The following is a 23,900-nucleotide window of genomic DNA, read 5'->3' on the forward strand; positions in this document are numbered from 1 at the left end:
TTGAGATCTCCACTTTTTTACCCCTGGCTTCAAATATTACTATAAATGGGTACACCCTTGAATATCGTGATGACAGATGGTCAGAAGTACTTGTAAGCAAGAATGTGCTCCTATTCTGTTCTGGGAATTCTTTACAAGTTTCTACAGCCCTCCCCACAAGCACATGTGGCCAAACAATTTCAGGGGCTCTCCAGGGAGCTGTGGTATGCATTATATTTGTTCTCAGTGTCTCTGCTTTTCCCCACCAGGGCCTTTCTGCCGTCTCTCTTGCTTCCCCCACTCTCCCACCCCACTCCTAAAACCTGCCAGCAGGAAACTGCTGGCCCTTACGCGCAGTGAAGAGCAGTATGTATAAGGCATCCACACTCTGGTGTGCACGCATTTGGATACAGATTGTAGCCTTCAGCTAGGTGGAGGCTCAGCTGGGAGAGGTGCTGCCTACTCTCGTATTTCCTTCTGGGAAGGCAGCTTCAGGGTAAAAAAAAAAAAAATTAGAACAGCTCAAGGAAGGCATTTCAGCCCTACCAGTGAAATTGACCCTGGCCGTTGTCAGGATGTAAAATGCAGTGAACTGTCCTTGGGACCAAAATGAAGCTCTGATATTGGAGTCTGGCTTCCTGTATGCAGGGAGTGGGCTGTGTTGAATCCAAGGGAGCAGCAGGCTATCCAGTATCTGTGAAGTCACACCACCTGGGCAGCAGTCTACCTCCCGCCAGCTTGCTGTGGCTGCGAGTGCTCACAAGATTTCCACTGGCTGCTTCGTTGCAGCCCTGGCACTCCTAACTCACCTATGCAGACACGAGCAGGTGTGCATCACACTTGGGACTCCACATAATGCATGCAAGAGGCATGAGTCACCTGGGGTTCCCTGCCCCAATTTCACAGTATTTTGAGGGTACCAGAGCAACATGGACTCCAAGTGAGAAGGAGTCTACCTTAAATCTGGGTAGTTTCTAAGCAACACAAACAAAACTACTTTCTTAAAATCATAAACATACATCTTTAAAACCTGAACAAGAAGGAATAGCTTAGGTTGGCATTTTTAGCTTCTATGTACCCCCGAAACAGGTTTATAAAGACTTGGGTGGAAAAGCCTATCCACAAAAGTATGATATAAACTCTGTAAAAGGTTCCACCTCAGGTGAAGGGAGGCCTTCTGATTTTTAGACAGGGATCATGAGACTTACACTGTGTTTATGGCAAAAATTTACAGCTTGCAGTGTCTGCCAAGTTATGCTCTTCACGAGATGTTCTGGTACCCTAAAAAAAAAAAAAAAAAGCAACACAGACACATTCTTTAGTGTTTCGATGGAATTCAGCTCAAAAAAGAAGAAAGTAAACCAAGACATGCTTAAGTAGTCATCTAACTCATGGGAGAGGGTCCTGAGTGTAGAAAACCTGTGATGAGAACACTGCTGAATTCCAGGGATGGCAAGGTGCAAGAACATAACATCTACGCCTCCAGGAAAGGACCATGAAGACCCAGCAGGATTTCAACAAGTACTGAAGACCACCTACCTCGAACATCTGTGACTGGGAACCTGCCTGGTAACTGGGGTTCCATTATTATAAGGAGCTTTTTGTTGATGGCAAGTTAGTGAATATCAAGCATAAAAGATGCTGTCTATTTTTTCAGGTTGCCCCAACCGATGGCCTTGAAGTAGAACTCATCTTTCACAGGTGGGCCTGGGGTTTTTTCAGATTCCTGAGGAAGCACTTTTTTTTTTTAAGGTAATGAAGGTTTTATTGAAGGTAAAGAAGAGGTTTACATTGCAAACCATGCAACAGAAGGTCAGAATAGCCGACCTGCGTGCATTTGCCCAAATAGGCAGCTTGCTTCTTTCCTCACATGGCTCCTCTCTGGTAGCCTGTTGCATCCTGCTTACACCTTCCTGACCTGTCCTCTATCACAGCATCTAAACTTAATTCCACTGTTCCTAGCACTTCCTCCCTGACTCGGTTTACATAACCAGGGCAACCAGCAGCCCACCAGGTCCTTTGCGCAAATCAGGAAACAGGACCTCCTTTGAGCTCACTTCTTAAAAATGTTTATTTATTTTATTGGCTGCTCTGGGTATTAGTTGCAGCATACAGGATCTTTAGCTGCAGAATGTGGGATCTACTTCCCTGACTAGGGATCAAACCTGGACCCCATGCACTGGAAGCATGGAGTCTTAGCCACTGGACTGCTAGGGAAATCCCCTGAGAGTATTTTTTTTAAAATATTAGGCAATGAGTAAAATGAATGCTAAAGAACTTGCCTGCCAATGCAGGAGACATAAGAGACATGGGTTCGATCCCTGGGTGGGGAAGATCCCCTGGAGGAGGGCATGGCAACCCACTCCAGTATTCCTGCCTGGAGAATCCCATGGACAGAGGAACCAGTGGGCTACAGTCCACAGGGTCACAAAGAGTCCGACACGACTGAAGCGACTTAGCAAAATGACCACAGAGAGAGTACATTTATTTTTCAGAGACCCTGGCCTACCAGTTAGACTTACTGTTTTTACAGATCAAACATTAAACGATGTTGTTGTGATCCTCAGCCAGAACTAATATGTAAACTAAGGAGGAAACTCTTGAGTACTCGTGTCAAGGTGACCCAAAAAAGTCACTTCCAGCCTCTGGGAGGGGGTATGAGGCCACTGTTGTCACAGGCCAGATGTTCAGGAAATCCTTTCAGGCAGATAAGAGGATGCTGCAACAGTGGGACAATGTGGAGGAAACAGAGAGGCCACTTCCAGGAAGAAGATCTGGGACATTCCTGGGCTGAAGTAGCTTTTCTCCAATTTCTCTTCCTTATTCTAATGACACAAAGGTAGAGATGCCAGAAAAATCTCACCTGTCTAGAAAGAAAGGCCTAGAAAAACACAACTAAGAAAAGGACATTTCTGGGGATGTGTTTTCCTCAAGCCTCCATTTTTTGTCCAGAAAAAAAAAAAACCAGAATATATTTTGATTATGTAATAAAGCATTCACATGCAGTGATTCAGAACCAGGCATCTAGTCTCTAAGAACATTTCCCAAAAGAAATTACGCAAAAAAGAGCATTTAAATTATAATACTGTGTCATTAGTGCTCCTCTAATACTAAGCACCCTTTTACACAATTTTCAAACGTGAAAACTCTGTATCATCTTGGGTCAGCTACTCACTCCACTTCCTGATTTTTCCATGCATTTTATCTGATCTCTAAGACCCCTTTTATATGACGATGATAGGAGTCAAGTTATTCACTGTGGGATAAGGGAGTGACAGATGTGGAAAGAAAGAAGAATAGAATCTCTTCTGTGCTGCTGAATTGGGACTGGATCCACATGCATGTACAGAGGGTGCTGCTCTGGAAAGGGTGCTGATATCTGACCCAGGTACTCTAGAAAGCTCCTTGACATAGGACAATATCTGAGGTAGTGGTTAAGGTGATGAGAAGTGGCCAGATTTTTATAGAAAAAAAATCCATATTTTAAAAATAGAGTTCAGGATTCTGTGAGATTGGATATGAGATTCAGAGAGGAATCAAGGAATGACACCAAGGTGTCAGCTTGAGTCGCTGGTTTATAGTGGGGCTCTTCCCTGGTAGCTCAGATGATAAAGAATCTGCCTGCAATGCAGTAGACCAGGGTTCAATCCCTGGTTCAGGAAGATCTCCCGGAGAAGGGAAGGGCAACCCACTCCAGTATTTTTGCCTGGGAAATCCCATGGACCGAGGAGCCTGGTGGGCTACAGTCCATGGGGCTGCAAAGAGTCAGACACGACTGAGTGACTAACACACTTACTGTGGAGAACGCTAGGGGAAGAGCTGGTTTCAGGGAGGGAAGAGAAGTCGGGTGAGATGCTTCTTAGCCATACACGGGGAGACTCTGGGAAGGGAGTTCTGAATTCAGAAGGGAGATGTAAATTTGGGAAGCGTAAGCATAGTGATGGAATTTGAGCTCTAGGACTGGATGAAGTCACTTAAGGAGTGAATCCGGAAAAAAGAAGAGGTCAAGCTCAGAGGCCCTCAACATACAGAGATAAGAAAAAGGAGGGGGACCCAGCAAGACTGGGGTTGGTCCTCAAGTGAAGTAAGATGACACTCAGGAGGTGTCCTTGAAGCCAACTGAAAAAAGTGTTTCAAAGGACTTCTGGGTTAAGATGGTGGACAGAACACACTAATGTAACTACACTGAAGATCAACTGAAATATAAACCATCCTCTCACCCTCAGGCAGCTTAAAGTATCTTTAGGAAGATAAAAGTACAAGACAAGACATGTTGACAGCAGATGAGAGCGACATCTGTTCGTCTGGAGCCCGCTGGGCTGCGGTCCAGCTCAGCAGAGGCTCTCCCTCCAGAGAGGGTGGAGTGAATGCATCTTCCACTAGTGGGAACAGGGGAAGGAGAAGTGTACCCGTGGGTCCTCCACACGGCTTTCCTCTTGCCTGCTTTGGGGACTCTGTTTCACCCCCAGGAACATAAAAGCTTCCCAAGAGTTTGGCTCCAAGGAGGAGTGAAGGGGTGTCATTAGAAATGTCTGTGGTCTAGATTTCTGTTTGACTGTACCATTTTTAACCAACTGAAGATAAAGATGTTTGGTCACAATAAGCAAGCAAAGCCAGATTAAGGAAGACAAGACATCCAGGAAGCAGTGAATCCAACCCTAGAGAAATTCTAAAGGGGATTCCAAGGATGACAGCAAAGGGAAGTCCCAGGGGGACAGCTGGTCAGCAGGCTTGCAGAACAAGCTAGACAGATGGAGAATGGGGATGTAAAGGCAGGACATTACCAGGAGGGAGAAAAGGAATAGATTACCTGATATGATTATCCTGTGGAAAAGTATACTAAGAGACTATTAAAAAGAGTGGGGAAAGTTAGCAATAGGGTTAAAGACTACTAAGCAAATTGTAAAAATAAGGCAAATATTAATTTCCAGAAAAAAGTATAAAAAGAAACTCCAGTATCGTAAAATGCTCAACTATAAGTAATATTTCCATAGGCATAATAAAAGGAACAGTGAATTCTGAATTAATGAAATTTAATGTAACTTTTTGGGAGAAGAAGAAAGGGGAAGCAGAGAAAATAACGGAATAGGAAAACTAAATCCTTATCTATCAGAATAGTCTGTAGATAATGTCTAAAAATTAATATATCAATAACAGTACGTCACTCTTTTTATGACATTATATTGCTAGATTTAATTTTTTTGCATCTAGTTTATGAAGGATATCCATCTGTCATTTTCTTTCTTTGAAATGCCCTTGTCTAATTCTGGTATCAGGCTATAGTGGCCTCATAATATGATTTGGAAATTGTTTCTTCCTTCTATATTTTATGAAAGAATTTGTGTAGGGTTGTTAATATTCCTTCCTTATATGTTTGAAGAAAATCATTCATCAAATATTATAATAATAGAAACCAAAGGAGTATGACTATAAAAAAAAATACACATCATTGGAGATAAGATGAACTGGTTCAGTTTGACAAACCCTATAAGCCAATAATATCATTTTGAGAACTTCTAAAGAAAAAATAGAAAGAAGAAAAATCTATTTGTAGGAAGATTTTGATAGCAGAATCATTTAGCAGACAAAACACTGAAAATGGCCTCTATTCAACAATGGAGGAATGGTTAGATGGTAATATGAGATGTAACATCTTACAGTTAGTAATATGTCTAAAAATTATACTGCAACATATATAGAAATGCATATGAGAGAATATTAAGTGAAGAACAGAATTGGGGTTGCGGGAGGGAAACAGTCACTTCATCATAGCAACATGGAGAATGTAGCACTTAGTTTGGAAGGGCAGCCAGCAGCCTGGCTCCCTTTTACGAAGGTCTTCGGGCTTTCAGATATGGACACTAAATTTTCTCAGTGTACTAAGACAGTATCCATTACAGAGGGGCAGGTGAACATTAAACAAATTTACCAGCCCGATATATAAAGCAAATTTATTCATCCATCTTCAAATTCCGAGTGCCAGTTTATGTTCTCTTTGTAGGCAATTCCATAGAGACACTCAAGTTCTAATCAGAATGGTGTTTGGTGAGGAAAGAGTTGGAATGAAAGAAAGTACACAGTTTGGTTATTGCCTTTAGGCTGAGATGGTTTAATTGTGCCCATCTCCAAATTAGAAGGGTCTTAGGTTCAGAGGTTAAAGCGTCTGCCCGCAATGCGGGAGACCTGGGTTCGATCCCTGGGTCGGGAAGATCCCCTGGAGAAGGAAACGGCAACCCACTCCAGTATTCTTGCCTGGAGAATCCCATGGACAGAGGAGCCTGGTGGGTCCACAGGGTCGCAAAGAGTCGGACACAACTTCACTTTCACTTTCACTTTGTCCTTAGATAAAACGTATGTGATCAGCCCAGCATCCATCCTACACCTTTAAGGATGATTTGCGTATCTCTGCCCTGATGCATTATGTGTTGGCTTCACAAACTAACTCCCAGAAAGCAAGCTTCTGCCTCTCCTTCCAAGTTTTGGGAAAGAAGGCCTATGACCCTAATGTCCTGATAACAAAATTGAAATGAACAGAGAGAAACCTAAACAACTGTTGTGGGAAAGTGAAAAGGTCAAAGTGCATTTTAAATATTTCTTCAGAACTGAGAGACAAGAGAGATGACAAAGAAAGAATATGGATTTGTTGCCAGGTTCCCAATATAGTAACTGTCCTTTCCACCACTGCTTCTCTAATATTTGCCACATAATAAAAAGTCAAACCATCAACATCCATTCAAAGTTCATTTCTACACCAAAGACAAGGATGAAAGGGCTGGTCAAACTCCTATAGAAATAATATGTTCTTTTAAATTTATTCTATAGAAATATTTTTGCAAGTGATTATTTACTGTAACCTTATTACTAGGGAAAAACTAGAAACAGTCTAAATATTTATCAGTGGGGGGTTGAATAAAGAAACCATGGTATGTCTGCACAATGGAATTTTATACCATTTAAAAAATATAAAAGCAGATATCTAAGAATAGGGAGACAGCTCCCAAATACACTTAAAAAATGAAGAATAGTATATAGAGTATAATCTCTTTAAGTATTTATATAGAAATGCAAAAAAAAAAAATTAGAAAACTATTTCTCAAACATTATTTCTACATGTTTCTGTGTTGCTTGAAACATTTTCACAACAAACAATATATCACTTTTTAAAAAAAGAGATTTTTTAGGGTTAGCTCTGGAATTGCATTGTCAGAAACCAAAAACTTGTAGTAATGCCCTTTACTCACCAGATGTTCTTTGAATAAACTATTAGAGAGTCAGAAGAGGATCTGGTTGAAATGGAATCTGCACAGGAAAAAAATGGGTGAAGTACTGTGTCTGGCTGCACTTAAACAGGGGCAGAAAAACACAGAGAGAACACATAAACCAACTGTTTACAAAACTCTGACAGAGGACAGACCAATGGTTTACAGAATAAGTAAAAAGCATGTTAAGTCCTATGGAAGATAAGAAATATGCTTGTTGAGAGCAAATCTAAGCAATATGAACACAACACAGGGAATAATAATGGATAAAGATTTCTATCTTTATATATGTATACAGGATATATTCTGGCATAAACTTGACTGTTACAGCAAGTTATAACATTGAAGTTATATTCATTATATATATTATATTCAGTATAGCATGAATGTGAATCTTCTCCAAAAGCTTTCCAGATGAGTTCAAAGTTACCAACATGTTACAAGAAGATGAATTAGTATCCACTTCAGATTCACAGTAGAGAGAAGTTCTTTGGTTCTGATTTAGCAAGAATTATTTTTAATAATTAAAAACATTGCCAGAGTAATAAATGGAACATGGAGAAAATTTTTAAAAAGAAAAATATCTATACAAACATCACTCAGATAATCTCTATTAAAATGTACATATTACTTTTTAAAATTTTCTACCTACATATAAATTGTATAAAAAGGAAACATGCTTTTATTACAGCACAGCATTTTTTACCTTGCAACCACTCATGAACATTTTTATATGTAAATGTTTGTTTTATCTTATAAGCATGTTTCTTAGCAGCTCCACTGTATTCCATTATAAAGACATACTATACTTAACCAGTCCTTTATCACTGAACATTTCAGTTGTTTCCAATTTTTTTCATTAGAAACAATACTTTAAAAACAGAAAGTTTTTCTGGGGTAAATTATCAGAAGCAGCATACATGCCCAGTCGCTCAGTCAAGTCCAATTCTTCACAAACCCATGTCCTATATGTGGCCCACCAGGCTCCTCTGTCCGTGGGATTCTCCAGGCAGGAACACTAGAGTGGGTTGCCATTCCCTTCTCCAGGGGATCTTCCCGACCAGGGATCGTACTCAAGTCTCCTGCATTGGCAGGTGGATTCTTAACCACTGAGCTACCTGGGAAGCCCTATCAGCAGCAGACCCAGTTTGATTGTCAAATTGCCCTCTGTCCAACAGTGTACTGATCATTTCCTTTGACAGTATTAGGTTTAGAAAATTTTAATCAGAGTAATTATTTTTAAATAAAAAAACACATTGTTTTGATTACTCTTTAAAATCATCTTGTAAGGATCAATTTATTGATTTGCTGACTCAATCACTACACAACAGTACTGGAAATGTACCAAGTGCCAAAAGTTAACCTAGAAATTACTGAGGATACACAGGTGAGGAAGATACAACTCTTGCCCTTGAATATTTTATAGTTTACTGGGCAAATATAAATAATCCTGGAAGATATAATGAATACCAGAGGAAGGAACTCTCACCTCTCCTGGATATCGTTAGGAGGTCATATTTGGGCTGTATCCAAGGGCAAGCAGAAGTATGCCAGGCAAAGTAGAGAAGGTAAGGCAAACCAGGTATCCTAAAGCCTAGAATGCAAATAATTTCACGGGGTTGAAAACTGGTGGGAAGTGAGATGGACGTACAGAGTGAGACCTTGTATCGCAGGCCAGGGGTTTTCACCACACCAGTAAGCTTTGAGAAGCTTATCAAATGATTTATGCACGGGAGTGGCATGTCCACTTTATATTTTAGAAATCTGGTGGTTTGGTCCTCCCTGGGTTTGCCTCTTTACCCCTAGAATGCCCTGTGATCACTATATTCCCAGGTACAAATTTCTAAAATATAAAGTGGAACATGCCACTTCTCTAAATAGTATGAAAGTTAGTCACTCAGTCGAATTCAACTCTTTGTGACCCCACGGGCTGTAGACCTCCGGGTTCCTCTGTCCTTGGAATTCTCCAGGCAAGTATACTGGAGTGGGTTGCCGTTTCCTTCTCCAGGGGATCTTCCCGACCCAGGGATTGAACCCAGGTCTCCCAGATTGCAGGCAGAATCTTTACCGACTGAGCCACCAGGGACACCACTCCTACCCAGTATAATGGAAAGTTACTTTTATTTTTAAAACACACACAAACAAAAATCCTTAAACTTCAGAGTAAATAGATATGATCTGATTTAGAATAAATCTTAGTTTTCAAACTTGCTCATTTATTGGTGTTCCTTAGGTCAGTCTTATATTTGACAAACCATGGCACAGTGTCATTTAGAAATGAAGTTGCTTGTACTTAACCACACATGTGTCTATCAGGTGTTCCCTTCTCTAACCCACCTCTATACTAAAGCATTTTCTGGAACACATACTGGAGATTTTAGCCAGCAGAGTTAAAAAGAAAAAAAAATCTGCTTCCAGGACTCTCATCCCTCCTTGTCCTGTCTTTTTATTCTTCTACTTAAACTACATGCTAAAAAAATAACTGACTCCCAATTGCTTTCAACCTCCCACTAATCAGAGTTGGCAAGTGACACAATCGAACATGATTAATCAAATTCCCTTCAACAACCCCCTAGTTACCCATGGCACAAGTAATTTATACTAGTAGGCTTAATCAAAGTGTCACTTGCAAGCTGTCAAAAGAGCAAATACCAGCACACTAAATGTTTTGTTCCTTGAACACATAATTTCTCTGTTGTATCAGTGACTTTCTGAAGGCGGGAAGTCTGTCCTCTTGGCTCTCTCTGTGTAAACTAACAAGTAAAGCTGCCTGTGCCATGGTCACTAACAAATCATGAGCCACTTTAATCCCATCTGCCCAGAGGTCACGCTAGATCATGTATAACCACCAGCACGTGGCAGAGCAAGCTCTTGGCCAAGGCTTGAAAGCCTTGTTGAAAGAGCCTCAGCCTCCAGGCACTGGAGTGCGAACGTGAGTCAGGATGCAGTACCCTTCCATCACTCTGATCTCTGGTGCACTCTGCAGGTTCGGTTCAGTTCAGTCGCTCAGTCGTGTCCGACTCTTTGTGACCCCATGAATCGCAGCACACCAGGCCTCCCTGTCCATCACCAACTCCCGGAGTTTACTCAAACCCATGTCCATCGAGTCGGTGATGCCATCCAGCCAACTCATCCTCTGTCGTCCCCTTCTCCTCCTGCCCCCAATCCCTGCCCCAAGACCCTCCCAGGGTCTTTTCCAATGAGTCAACTCTTCACATGAGGTGGTCAAAGTATTGGAGTTTCAGCTTCAGCATCAGTCCTTCCAATGAACACCCAGGACTGATCTCCTTTAGGATGGACTGGTTGGATCTCCTTGCAGTCCAAGGGACTCTCAAGAGTCTTCTCCAACACCACAGTTCAAAAGCATCAATTTTTCGGTGCTCAGCTTTTATCACAGTCCAACTCTCACATCTATACATGACTACTGGAAAAACCATAGCCTTGACTAGACGGACCTTTGTTGGCAAAGTAATGTCTCTGCTTTTTAATATGCTATCTAGGTTGATCATAACTTTCCTTCCAAGGAGTAAGTGTCTTTTAATTTCTTGGCTGCAGTCACCATCTGCAGTGATTTTGGAGCCCCAAAAAATAATCTGCAGATTATCCCCAGCCAAAGCTGAGCTTCCAGGAATACAGCAAAAGGAGAAGATGGGATATCCTTTTCTGTTCAACTTCTCGGGAGTCTCCTTACCTTTCAAGCCAGATACCACCTCCTCTGTGAAGTATTCTTTGACCTGCTTTGAATCCTATCTCCCTGGGCCTGCTAATCATTTTACCTTCTTTCTCCAGCACAGTGATTGCTCCCAGGGATAACTGCATAACTGAAGCTGAGTCAATTAGTCTTCCACTGGACCTTCTGTGCAGACACTACTTTCTTCCAGAATTTCCTTTCTTCTAGAATGGCTACACAGGTTGATAAAAGCCTACAGCAATGCTTTCCACTACACACTTTTCCTTTCCTTACGCCTTCCATCTCACAGCACACATGCCCTCCAAAATCAGTCCTGTAGGGGAGACTCACCTGAAAGGCAGAATGAAGCTAATACAGAAAGGAAGAGTTGGGAGGGAGGGGGAGAGAAAAGGAAAGAGAAAGCCCCACCTAAGGTGCTCTGCCTTAAAGATACCCAGCTGAGGGGAGCCAAAAGCTTGCATTCTGCTCACCTCACAAGGAGCCACCTTCAGAGGAAGGAACTCCCCAGTACCGCACTGGTTTTTGCAACAAAGGCTCGGTCTGCTCATCAGGCCTTTCTGCTGCTGCACATAAAGGGGCTGCCTGGGCTAGAAACGTGCTAAGATCAGCGGAGCCTCCAGAGTCACCTTCCCAGTTACAGCCACCGCCACTTCCTTTTTCACATACACCAGCGTCAGTTAGGTTTTTGTCACTGGTAACCAAAAAAACTCTGACCAATACTGCAGACCGGATACCCGGACTGCTTCGGATAAAACACTGCTGCCCTGCAAATAGGTTCATCAGTACCATTTTGACGCAGAGGTAGAGAACAGACTTGTGGAAACAGTAGGGGAAGGTGAGGGTGGGACGAATTAAGAGAGTAGCACTGAGACATAAACATCACCATATGTCGAACAGATAGCTAGTTAACGTAGGAGCTCAACCTGGCTCTCTGTGACAACAGAGAAGTGTGGGATGCAGCAGGAAGCGGGAGGGAGTCTCAAGAGGGAGAGAACACAGACTGTTGTCTTCAGTCACTCAGTCCTGTCTGACTCTGCGACCCGATGACTGCAGCTCGCCGGGCTTCCCTGACCTTCACCACGTACACACTTGTGGTGATTCACATTGATGTATGGCAGAAACTAACACAACGTTGTCAAGCAATTATCCTCCAATTAAGAACAAATACATTTTAAAAAATATTTATAAAAACACCACGTTTGTTTTAGCCTTAAATTTCCTATGAGCCATTGTCTTTGAAGTCTTCCTTTCAACCTCCAGGTCCTTATGCTTCCCTAGGCTGGCGTGGAATAATTGATATCCTTCCTTTTCTTTCCTAGAGACTGATACAGCATCTATGCAGAGATAATATACCAAAGAAATCAAGTTCAATCTAATACTGTAGTTGCTGCTTTCTTCACGAAAATGACTAGTTATGATCTCTTTCCCAACATTTCTTGCAACCCCTCAGCAGCAGAGTATGCTGACCAAACACTGGCTGTCCCCTGCCCACTGTGAAAAAAGCTCACAGCTCATCTTCCCTCGCAAACCCTGGTGTGTTTTGTTGGGTTTTGTTTATAAAGGACGGGTCACTCACCCTCTTTGGTGTCTGTCCAGCTCATGGAGCACCGTGTGGTCACAGTACTCAAACACCAGGTGAAGCCTCCGCTTCCTCCTGAAGACTTCGATAAGGTTGACGAGGTTGGGATGCTTGAGTTGCTGAAAACACAAAAAGCGAGGTGCTAAACCGGAGTTGTGAAAGACAGTTTTCTTTAATGTTGGTCCAAAAGAAGAAAGATGTTTGTCCTTTAGAAAAATTCTTGTCTTGGATTGAAGGAGGCTGTAGATAGTACAATCTTAACTTCTCTTGATGAGCTGTTTGGGCTTCTCAGGTGGCACAGTGGTAAAGAATCCACCTGTCAATGTAGGAGATGCAGAAGATGCAGGTTTGATCCCTGGGTCAGGAAGATCCCCTGGAGAAGGAAACAGCAACCCACTCCAGCATTCTTGCCTGGGAAATCCCACGGACAGTGGAGCCTGGTGGGTTATATAGTCCATGGGGTTGCGAAGAGTTGAACAAGACAGAGCAACTGAATACGCACACATGTAAAAAATGATCATAACCCTGGTGGCTGGTGAAGGCAAAGAGATATGAGAAGGCTGGGAAAGGAGAATGAAAAAGAGGGGGGCAGTGGTTAGTTAACATGAACTCATCCTTAAGGCTCAAGTCAAATGTCCTTTCCTGAAGCTGTCTCCCTGATCTCTCCAGACTGGTTCAGTGTCCCCTGTAGCTACCTGAAGTATGAATCCTTTGGAATCCTTCAAAATTACTAACTGTTCAATTGATTTTTTTTTAATGTCCTCTGTTGTCGATAGATATAATAGATACACAGAATGTAAGATTCATGATAGACATCAGGGTCTGTGTTCTCTTGTTTTCTCAAAATGATGTCATACCCCCAGCACAGCGCCTTGTACATAATAGGCATCTGATCATTATTTGTGAATGAATGAGTAAATCAGGTTTCCTAGGCTGGTGAAACATTTTAAAACAGAAAAATCAGAAGACTCTCCAATCTGACATGCCTCAAGGGCTGCATCTAGAAAGAACAGGCAGGAATGAATGTTGGTGTTGGCACAGATAGATCGTGTACTTAGCAGTCTGGCCCCTTCTGTCTATAATATGACTGGAAATACCTACAACTAAGCAAACTGACTCCTGTGAAGAGAGCAAAAATGGTTAACGTTCTTCAGGGTTTGAAGGCCTCCAGGCAGTGGTCTAAGAGAACAAAAGAGGAGGCTGAAAAGCTTCTTAAGGCTCCAGTCTCAGAAATCAGGTGATACAACTTCTGCCTCATTCTACTGGTCACAGCAAATCATGAGACCCACCCAGAGTCAGTCCACAAAAAATAAAAAACTAGCAAAAAGTTTGTTCAGATTTCCCATAAGACGTTATAAAAACCTGAATGATCTTTTTGGCCAACCCAGTATCAGGAGGAGAGCAGGGCCCAGGTGTCCGAGCTGAGCTCAGCTCCTGCTGACCACCCCCACTTAATTCAGCTACATGAGCAAGCTCAGGCAAGACCAGCCGAAGGAGCAGTCAGCCAAGCCACAGTTGTGAGAAATAAGAAATCAGTAGCTTCTTTAAGCTACTGAGTTTTGGGGAGCTCTGTTAATACAGCACTAGATAACTCTGAGGTGAAGGCAATGGCACCCGACTCCAGTACTCTTGCCTGGAAAATCCCATGGACAGAGGAGCCTGGTAGACTGCAGTCCATGGGGTCGCTACCAGTTGGACACAACTCAGCGACTTCATTTTCACTTTTCACTTTCTTGCATTGGAGAAGGAAATGGCAACCCACTCCAGTGTTCTTGCCTGGAGAATCCCAGGGATGGGGGAGCCTGGTGGGCTGCCCTCTAGGCGGTCGCACAGAGTCGGACAAAACTGAAGTGACTTAGCAGTAGCAGCTGGAGCAAACTCTGTAGTAGAACTACCAGGGGAACTTTTGAAAACCAGGGATGCCTGGGCCCCACTCCCAGAGATCCTGAATTGGTCTTAGGCAAGGGCCAGCCATCTATTTTTTCCCCCAAATTGTCCAGGTGATTTAATACATAGACAGAGGTATTAATCATAGGCTAACAGATATTTCAGACATGATAAAAGGCAGAAGGAGAAAAACTGAAGTTCTTGAACTGCACACTATAGTACATTTGTATGGACAATGAGAAAAGAAGAACCTAGAAAGGAAAATACCAAAAAAGACAATTATTTTCTCATTCTCTTTGTCTAACACCTCTATCTTCAAGATGTGAACTTCCTGCTCCAGACAATACATGTGATGAAGCAAAATAAAACAGCCAATACATTCTTAAAGCCCATTAGCCACATTTGGGCCTTAGAACAGAAAGCATTCCAAGCTATAAAGTCCCACACTTATATTCCCATATCTGGAAACTTAGGGATTTCCCTGGTGGCTCAGATGGTAAAGAATCTGCCTGCAATGTGGGAGACCTGGGTTTGATCCCTGGGTCAGGAAGATCCCCTGGAGAAGGGAATGGCTACTCACTCAAGTAATCTTGCCTGGAGAATTCCACGGACAGAAGAGCCTGGTAGGCTACAGTCCATGGGATTGCAAAGAGTTGGACATGACTGAGCGACTAACACATACACATCTGGAAACATTTAGCCTGAACTAACAGAACAGTTAGTTCTGCACTAAGAGGACAGAACTGACTACTGTTTCAACCAAAGAAGTGCATTGGCTCAAATGTCTTAAACAGAAAACAATCAACCAAGTTTAAAGTGGGGAGGAGGCAGTTTAGACAGCAGGCAATTAGGGGAAAGCAGACATTTTCTTATAAATTCCGAAAAATAATGGTCTGTAGGCCCAGATCTCAAATCTTAGATTCTTTTAATTTTCCATGTTCCATATATAGTCCTCAATTCTACTGAAACAAATACCTGGAGCTTCTCAGATGCCAACACTGGCACCTGCAACTTGTCACATTCATACGTTCAGAAATTGCCAGGGGCACTGTTGCCTCAGGATAAAACCCAAAGATCCTCTCCACTTGACCTTTGCTTACCTCTGCAGCCTCATCTCTTATAACTTCCCCCAGACTCACTGAACTTCTCTCACTTCCTCATTCTCGCTTCAGGACCTGCTCACCCAGTTGTTTCCCATCTTCCAGATGAGTTTTTTTCTGTCTGGTCCCCTCAGCCCTGCTCAACACACCTGTATGAACTAAGGGAGTATAACTCTGGAAGCATGGGTGTCATCTAGCAGGTAGAAAGCACTGTCACAGCAGGACCCACTGAACTGCATGGACTAAATGCTACATTACACCCATCCTCCTGTCACTGCACAACTTTTGAAAAGTTAAGATTCTAATAACTTTTGAAAAGTTAAGATTCTAATAACTACACTGTAAGCTATTCTAATGACATATAAATTCTCTCCAATTTTTGAGCATTATAAATAATGTTTTGATAAACAACCTACTAGCTGATTGACCTTAACTTGGGCTTCCCTGGTCGCTCAGCTGTTTAAAGAATCCACCTGCAGTGTGGGAGACCTGGGTTCGATCCCTGGGTTGGGAAGATCCCCTGGAGAAGAGAACGGCAACCCACTCCAGTATTCTGGCCTAGAGAATTCCATGGACTATTTAGTCCACGGGGTCGCAAAGAGTCAGACACAACTGGGTGACTTTCATTCGGACATGTTAGTTAATGTCTTTAGGTTTACCATTTGTGAGAGGAGGAAGCTCAAGGGCTGCTGCGACGGGAGCTTATGCAGCAGTGTCAGGCCACATCATCCTCTCCAGAAAGTTTAACTGTTACTATGTCTTAATAATTTTTTATTTTATTATTTTTTAATTTTATTATTGGTTGTGCTGGATCGTCGTTGTTGCACATAGGCTTTCTCTAGTTGCGGAGAGGGGGCTACTCTTCATTGGAGTGCTCAGCCTCTCATTGCGGTGGCTTCTCTCGTTGCGCAGCACAGGCTCTAGACTCACGGGCTTCAGTAGTTGCAGCGCACACAAGCTCAGGAGTTGTGACACATGGGCTTAGGTGCTCCTCCAGGATATGGGATCTTCAAGGACCAGGGATCAAAACTGTGTCCCCTGCATTGACAGGTGGATTCTTATCCAATGTGCCTGCAAGGAAGTCCTATTAACATTGTTATTGGGGGTTCAATCTATTTCTTTTTAGGCTGACTTTCTCAATTCATTTTATTCAACAAGTATTTATCTATCTTAATGTGCATAAGGCACTCTGAGAGTCCTAAAGATACAGAGATAATAAAGCAAGTACCAAACCTACTCTCATGAAGCTTAGAAACTAGAAGGGGATACAGATGCTGAACAAGTAATTACAGACATGGTTAAGTGTTACAAAAAGCCCGGGAAAGGGTAGCCGGCTTGAGGGTGTTGAGTGGTCCAGGGAGTGGTCCAGTGGTTCCTGAGGAAGGTGGCCATTTAAGAAGTTAGTTGGACACTATTTAGAGCCCCAGCAATATAACATAAGGTTCTAAATAGACATGGCCACATTGCTTTCCAAAAGAATCAAACATACTTACACCTCTGCCAGGAGTGTGAGAGTATTTTTTACCATACCATTGAGGCATTGATAGATATTTAAGGTTTGTGATGTAGATTACTAAATTACTTCCCAAGAGGGCTTACAATGCCTCCAGCAACACAGGAAGGTGTCACATGATATTTAAACCACTTGTCTCTCCTATTTTCTGCTGTAAGATAACCTTTACATAGCTGTAATTAGCCAATAACTTATTTCTCAACCTATTTTCAGAAAATTCTTCATTTAGAGAAGTCAATCACTAAAACTAAATCCTAATTAGGACTCACAAATCTTAAATTGTAAAGTTTTTTTCGTAAATATTTTTTAAAAAATTAGTAACTCTCTCTAGGTTGCCAGGATTCTGGGTTGACTTGAAAACATGCTAGAGCAGCAAATATCTGGGAGACAGCTCCTGTCCTGGCGATGTTCATTTATTCAACAAAGGTCTCCAGAGTGTCTGTTCAGCCTCAGGCACTAGGGAAACACTGGCGAAGGGGACAAAGGGCTCAAGCATTAAGCAGAGAAGTGCCACAGAGCCCTCCATGTACAAGAATCTAGGCTGCCTTAGAGAAACTGTTCTTAGGAAGTGACTCTGAACTGGAGTCCCAGAGGGTGAGAAAGGTCTGACCAGACCAAGGGCAGGGGTGGTGGTGGTAGAGGGATGGTGGCTTTCCAGGCAGAGGATTGACTCTGAGCTAGAAGGGAACTTATGCCACCTAAGGAACTGTAAGACGGTATGGTCTGAATGTCAAACATATGGAACCGATACCAGAGAGACAGGCAGAAGGCAGGTTCTCCGGGGCATTGCAGGACATGCTAAGAAATCTATGCTTCACCCTAAATGCAATGAGAAGCTACTGGAAGGAATTGTAACAAGATGTGATATGGATACCATCTGGGTCTTTGTTGCTATGTGGGCTTTTCTCTAGTTGCACTGAGCAGGGGCTACTCTCCAGTTGCTGTGTGCAGGCTTATTGCAGTGACTTCTCTTGTTGCACAACAAGAGCTTTGGGGTGCATGAGCATCAGCAGTTGCTGTTCCCAGGCTCTAGGGCACAGGCTCAGTAATTGTGGTGCACGAACTTAGTTGCTCTGTAGTTTGCAGGATCTTCCCAGATCAGGGTTTGAACCCATGTCTCCTGCATTGACAGGCAGATTCTTTACCACTGAGCCACCAGAAATCCCACCATCTGGGTGTTTTAAAGCTCGCTATGGTGGCAGGATACAGAATGGCTCAGAGGAGGCAATATCACTAGAGGAGCCTGGTAAGGAGCCTAAAAGCTTGAACCAGAGAAGAGGCAGGGGAGATGGGGAGAAAGGCACTATTTGGAGACAGACTTTGTTATTAGAATAATCAGGATGTGGTGATGGGCTGGAGCTGAGGGATGGAGGAGAGAGTGACGATCAAAGGTTTGTGTAATGGAGTGGATGGTGGTGCCATAACTGAGAGAAAAAGCAGGTTTTGAAGGGAAGGAACTACTGCTTTGGCACACTGGGCTGATAGGGACTCTGAGATACCAAAGTAGAGGTGTCAGGTTGGCTGGAGTTTGAGCTGAAGATAAAAGCTGGGGTGTCAGTGTGAGTGTAAGCAATGCCATGGTGAGAAGTGATGCCCAGAAGAATGAGGGAGAAGAGAGAGGCCCAAGGACCCCAGCACCCAGAGAAGTGGTAGATGAGGAGGAAGTAGAGAACGGGAAAGGGAAGATGGTACCCCAAGATAAGAGAGAAAACAGCAGAATATAACACGATGGAGATACTGTTATAAGAGTACACTTACTCCACGAAGATGCTGCTGCTGAAAAGTCAAGTTGGGGAGAAGGGGTTTGTGTGACCTCACTGGAAGCAGCAGTGAGACCAGGAGCCAGATGTCGTGAATTTAGCATCCCCAAACCACCTCTCTCCTTTCGCCATTGACTCCTCTGACCCTAGGGGTCGAACTCAGAGGGGCACCTGTGGTCTTGAATCCAGTTTGCAGTTGGTTGCCTAGAGGTCTTGACCAGAGCTCCAATATTGTGAATGTTTGCATTGACGAAAGTCTGGATGTTTCTACCTCAAGGCTGAATGGGCTCTTTTAGGGGCATTGGGACGAATGAGATGAGAAGAATCAAGCAGCAATCTGGATGGACTGTCAGAGGTTTACTCAACGTGTTCATTACACAAGAAGTCTTAATGGAATAGACTAAATTACCATACATACTATGAAGATGTAGTTCAGGGCTCTTCTAATTAAAATTCCTTCCTGTTTATGAGTATGTGAAGCCAAAGCCCCAGGCCTGGCCTCTCTCCTGATTCGTGTTGGCCCAATCCTGAAGATCTCAGTGCTTCTTTCCATGTCAGTCACCATCCTTCAGTTATTCTATATCTAGAAGCCTGGGTTGGCTCACATTCAGATTTAGTTTCTCTTATATAAAAGTTTCTGCCTTTGCTACTGCTATTATATTTTGGTCTTTCTTTTTTTAAAATTTTCTCTGCATGTTGAAATATTCCTATTATTCTGCAAAGTGAAGTGTTTTTCTCTGACCTTGAAAAAGAACTGTGTTTTATCCGCCGGATTTAACCTGAGCCCTTGTCATAAGCTCAGGTTTTTCTATACCTTCTAAGGTCCAATGTTTGGCCTTAGCATTCTGAAGGATTTTTGACCTAGTTGTCAACATTTCAGATCAGGAAATGTTACTTTAAAGGCTTGGTTACCAAGGTTCTCTTGAAAACGCTGGTGATGTATGCTGAGCCTGCAGTCTCTGGTATCAGTGGGCTGGGGCCGAGAAGCAGCTGTCCATGTTAGACAAGCCCTGGATACCTGAGTTTATCAGAGTCCCTACCACTCCCTGACACGAAGGACCTTTAACATCACTCTTTCACTATTAATTTTCTTAAAAGTGAGATATTTAATATGCCCAAGTTTCTATCAAAAGTGGAAAAATGTATAAGCAATAGAAATAACTGCATATTTTAAGGCAAATAAAAGATGTGTTTATGAAAGCAAGTCATTTCTCCCCTACCTGCCTGGCCCCTGCAGATACTGGGTTTGGAACCTCTGCCCTATGGACTCGTCAGCACTCATATGTTCTGAATTGAGCAGTATATGGACCACTCCATCTGTGGTCTCTTCTCTCCCTCAGTGCCAAAGAGTCTCTGGTCTCTGTTCTTTGTGGGGAGGATGGGGGGATATTTATCCTGTCTGTGCTTTAGAGAAGAGAAACAGGCTATTTTTTCAATGATCATATCCCATTTTCCTTCCAAAAACATTCTTCTTTTCCCACCAATTTGTGGTAAATAACAAAAGAACAAGGATTAAAATTTAGAAAGTGAGAGCTGTCTCGGTAAAATGCTTTTCACAAGCCTTTGCAATTTTTGAACTTGACTCTTAGTCACAGATACATAGATCCTGTTGCAGGAATTTTTTATCAGTTAATATTACCCAGAATGGAGAAAAGTGATGTCCGCCTCCTTTATAATAATTAATCCTGGGTACATCCCAAGGATTCCCAGGTCAGCATATGACAATACTCTCCAGGGTTTGAGACCCAGAAAGGTTTGTGGTGGTGCTCAGTCACCCAGTAGTGTCTGACTCTGTGACGCTAAGGACTTTAGCCTGTCAGGATCTTCTGTCCATGGGATTTCCCAGGCAAGAATACTGCAGTTGCCATTTCCTTCTCCAGGGGATCTTCCTGACCCAGGGATCAAAACGACATCTCCTGCATTGGCAGATAGATTCTTTACCACCTGGGAAGCCCCACTTTATAGTAGCCTAGTATAATTGACAGAATTTTTTCAAAGTAGTCTAGCCTATATACTAATGAATGAACCATTATAAAATTTTTATCACATACAGTATTACAATCATAATCATAACACAGTATTGGAAATATTGTTATATTTTTAAAATCACTTACCTGAGATGATAGACTGATATTCAGTTTCTCCCTTTATAAGAGAGGGATAGAGATATACTGTATATAACATGATCTTTTGAAAGCAAAGTTATAAAGCTGTGAGAACTAACACATAATTTTATATTAAATGTCACCCACTTTATTATGCTTATATAAGGATAGACTAATATTTATGTATATTTTATACATTCATGACACATGTAACTTTTCCATAATTGCTTTTTATATTTCTAGGTTACACAGGTCATCTGTGAGTTTCTTCAACTGGTACAAATCTCCAAAATTTTTTCTAACATCTTTATTGAAAAAATTCACATGTAAATGAATACAAACTTACACATGGTACATGCAGTTCCAACCCATGTTGTTCAAGGGTCAACTGTGTTAAGTGTAAAAAAGAAATGATTGGATAGTATATACATATACAATGGCATTTGTGTCTGTATTTTAGAGGGAAACACATGTCCTTGCATAAGCACAGGCATCCTCTGGAGAGACCGCCATTGTTCAGGGGATGAGAATGGAGAGTGGGGGATGAGGCAGATTTCCTTTCCACTGCACATTCTTCTGTACCTTCCATTTTGTTTTCTTACATAAGCATACTTACTTATGTAAGCATGATATTTACTTTACCATAAAAAAATAGTTTTAAAAGATTTACATAAGTCTCTTTACTATATTGTAAAACCAAGAAATATTTTGAAGTTAGTTTCAGAGAGCTAGTTAGTTAATACATCAGTTTTGTGGTAAGGGGAGCTATTTTCATGATTTTAAAAGCTATTTAATTATTATCACCATCTCTGACCTAGAGGAAATATTCCACACCCCTCACAGTGCAGTTGAGGAATTGTTCTTTAACACTTTTGGTAAAGGAAAGCTGCCTCGATCCCACATTTCCTTTAAATGCCCAGAAACACATGGTAGATACCCTGGCTAACACCTTAGTTTTGGGGACAGCTAGAGAAGGGGCCCCAATGGCTCAGGCAGTAAAGAATCTGCCTTCAATGCAGGAGACCTGGGTTCAACCCCTGGGTCTGGAAAATATCCTGGCGAAGGGCACAGCAACCCACTCCCGTATTCTTGCCTGGAGAATTCCATGGACTGAGAAGCTTGGTGGGTTACAGTCCATGGGGTCACAAAGAGTCAGATACAACTGAGCGACTAACACTTTCAGAGAAGGAAAGTGTGTGACAAATGGGAGAGGAGGGAGAACTGAAAAAGCTGGAATCACAGGTGGAGAGGTGAAGTTAATTTACATTAGGTCTGCTGTAGACAGCATGGGTGGGACAGAATGTGCCAGGCTGGTCCTCTGGCCAGAGACCTGGGCTAAGATCTCTCCTGCATTCCTCTCAAGACCTGTCACAGGCAGGCTAAGGACGTGCACAACAGATGCTCAGTTTGTTTCATTGGTTAATGAAGTTTTTGAAAAGTACTAGGAAAGAAGCAATAGCACCAACGTGATCAAAATGAGAATGAACCATGACATGGCCAAAAATTCATGCAGTAGCTCAGTTGGTAAAAAATCCACCTGCAATGCAGGGGACCCTGGTTCGATTCCCGGGTTTGGAAGATCCACTGGAGAAGGGAAAGGCTACCCACTCCAGTATTCTTGGGCTTCCCTTATGGTTCAGCTGGTAAAGAATCCACCTGCAATGCAGGAGACCTAGGTTCGACTCCTGGGTTGGGAAGATCCCCTGGAGAAGGGAAAGGCTACCCAATCCAGTATTCTGGCCTGGAGAATTCCATGGACTATATAGTCCATGCGGTAACAAAGAGTGAGACATAACTGAGCAACTTTCACTTTCAATGTACTGATAGTTATAAAACAAATTATTTGTTAGGTTTTTATATACAGTTGATAGCATAATTTTTTTAAAAAAATTCACCTTTCACTCTTCCAACAAAAAGGGAAACGGAATTCAGAGATTTTCTATCAGGCAATTTTACTCCAAAGCATTTTTATCACAGTGTGGTTAAAGTTAATAAGTAATAAAGCAGATTAATGATTAGCATGGAAATATGCCTGTTGAAAGCAAATTTGTGGCCTAAAACATCAATTCTGCCAAATAAAAAGGTGAGTTAAAACATTAAAAAAAATTTAATGTGAAAGACACAAGGCTGGCCATTAAAAAAATTTTCATTCCATACAAAAAGTTCTACTTTCTAGTGTGGTTTGAATGTTTGATAACTATATATAACACAGTTGTCTACCTATAAACTGTTGTGTTTTTTTTGGCTGGAAATAAAAAACAAGTGGCAAAAAAGCAATAGTATAATTATATTTCTTATCAATGGGCTTTATAAAATCATTTATTCAGCCTCTTTCTCCTGCTCTATGACATTTTCTAGAGTGAGGTGTGTGGCGGGGTATGTATGAAAGCATTTAGAGTGCTGAGAGATGGTGGCATGTGCTTAATGTCCTTGCAAATTGGGTATTTTTGAAAGGTAAGGAGTCTGTTGATGTCTACTTCTTTTGTTCTTGAAGTACAAGCATGGTAGCTTTATCACTTAGGAGTTCACTACACAGCAGGAACACAATCTTTCTAGACAAACAGCCTGTGAGCTAAGGCAAAAAAATCTTCTAATAAACAAACTAAAGAGTCTGTTACTATTTGCATTTAGTATGTTATCTTGTAAAAATAAAATCAAACAGGTCTCCACTTGTCGAATAAATAGGGAGAGAGGATGATAGGGGGTTTGTTTGGTTTCTATCATTGTGGGGCAGGGAATGCTCCCCTTTGTCCTCCATGCTACTGACAACCAGTGTCTACAAACTCCCAACACCTACAAACATTAGCAATGAAACTCGAGGGGTCAGATCTGCCAGTCTCCAGTGTGAACATCCGCAAACAATAAAAGCTGTATAATCGGAAGACTCCAAACTGAGCCTATAGGCCAAATACTGTCTGAGGATGTGTTTTCTTTGGCCTGAATGCTATTTAAAAAAAATTTTTAATTGTTTGTCAATGCTTTAAAGTCAGGTTTCACTCTCACGTAAAGATATGAGGAATCCTTGGA

The 23,900-nt window shown here is 42.1% G+C and overlaps 1 protein-coding gene across 3 annotated transcripts in view; it reads right to left on the reverse strand.

Annotated features, from left to right (window-relative positions):
- Window positions 1–23,900, reverse strand: part of CDKL1 (cyclin dependent kinase like 1) — a 49,548-nt gene that overhangs the window by 10,637 nt on the left and 15,011 nt on the right. For all 3 annotated transcript variants that reach the window (XM_065941903.1, XM_065941904.1, XM_065941906.1), the window contains exons 3-4: window positions 12,506–12,627; window positions 1,188–1,260 (exon numbers count right to left, since the gene is read on the reverse strand). In XM_065941903.1, coding sequence (XP_065797975.1) covers window positions 1,188–1,260; window positions 12,506–12,627 — 195 coding nt within the window. The remainder of the gene's footprint in view (window positions 1–1,187; window positions 1,261–12,505; window positions 12,628–23,900) is intronic.

Source organism: Muntiacus reevesi, chromosome 7, assembly GCF_963930625.1.
Source record: "Muntiacus reevesi chromosome 7, mMunRee1.1, whole genome shotgun sequence".
NCBI lineage: Eukaryota > Metazoa > Chordata > Mammalia > Artiodactyla > Cervidae > Muntiacus > Muntiacus reevesi.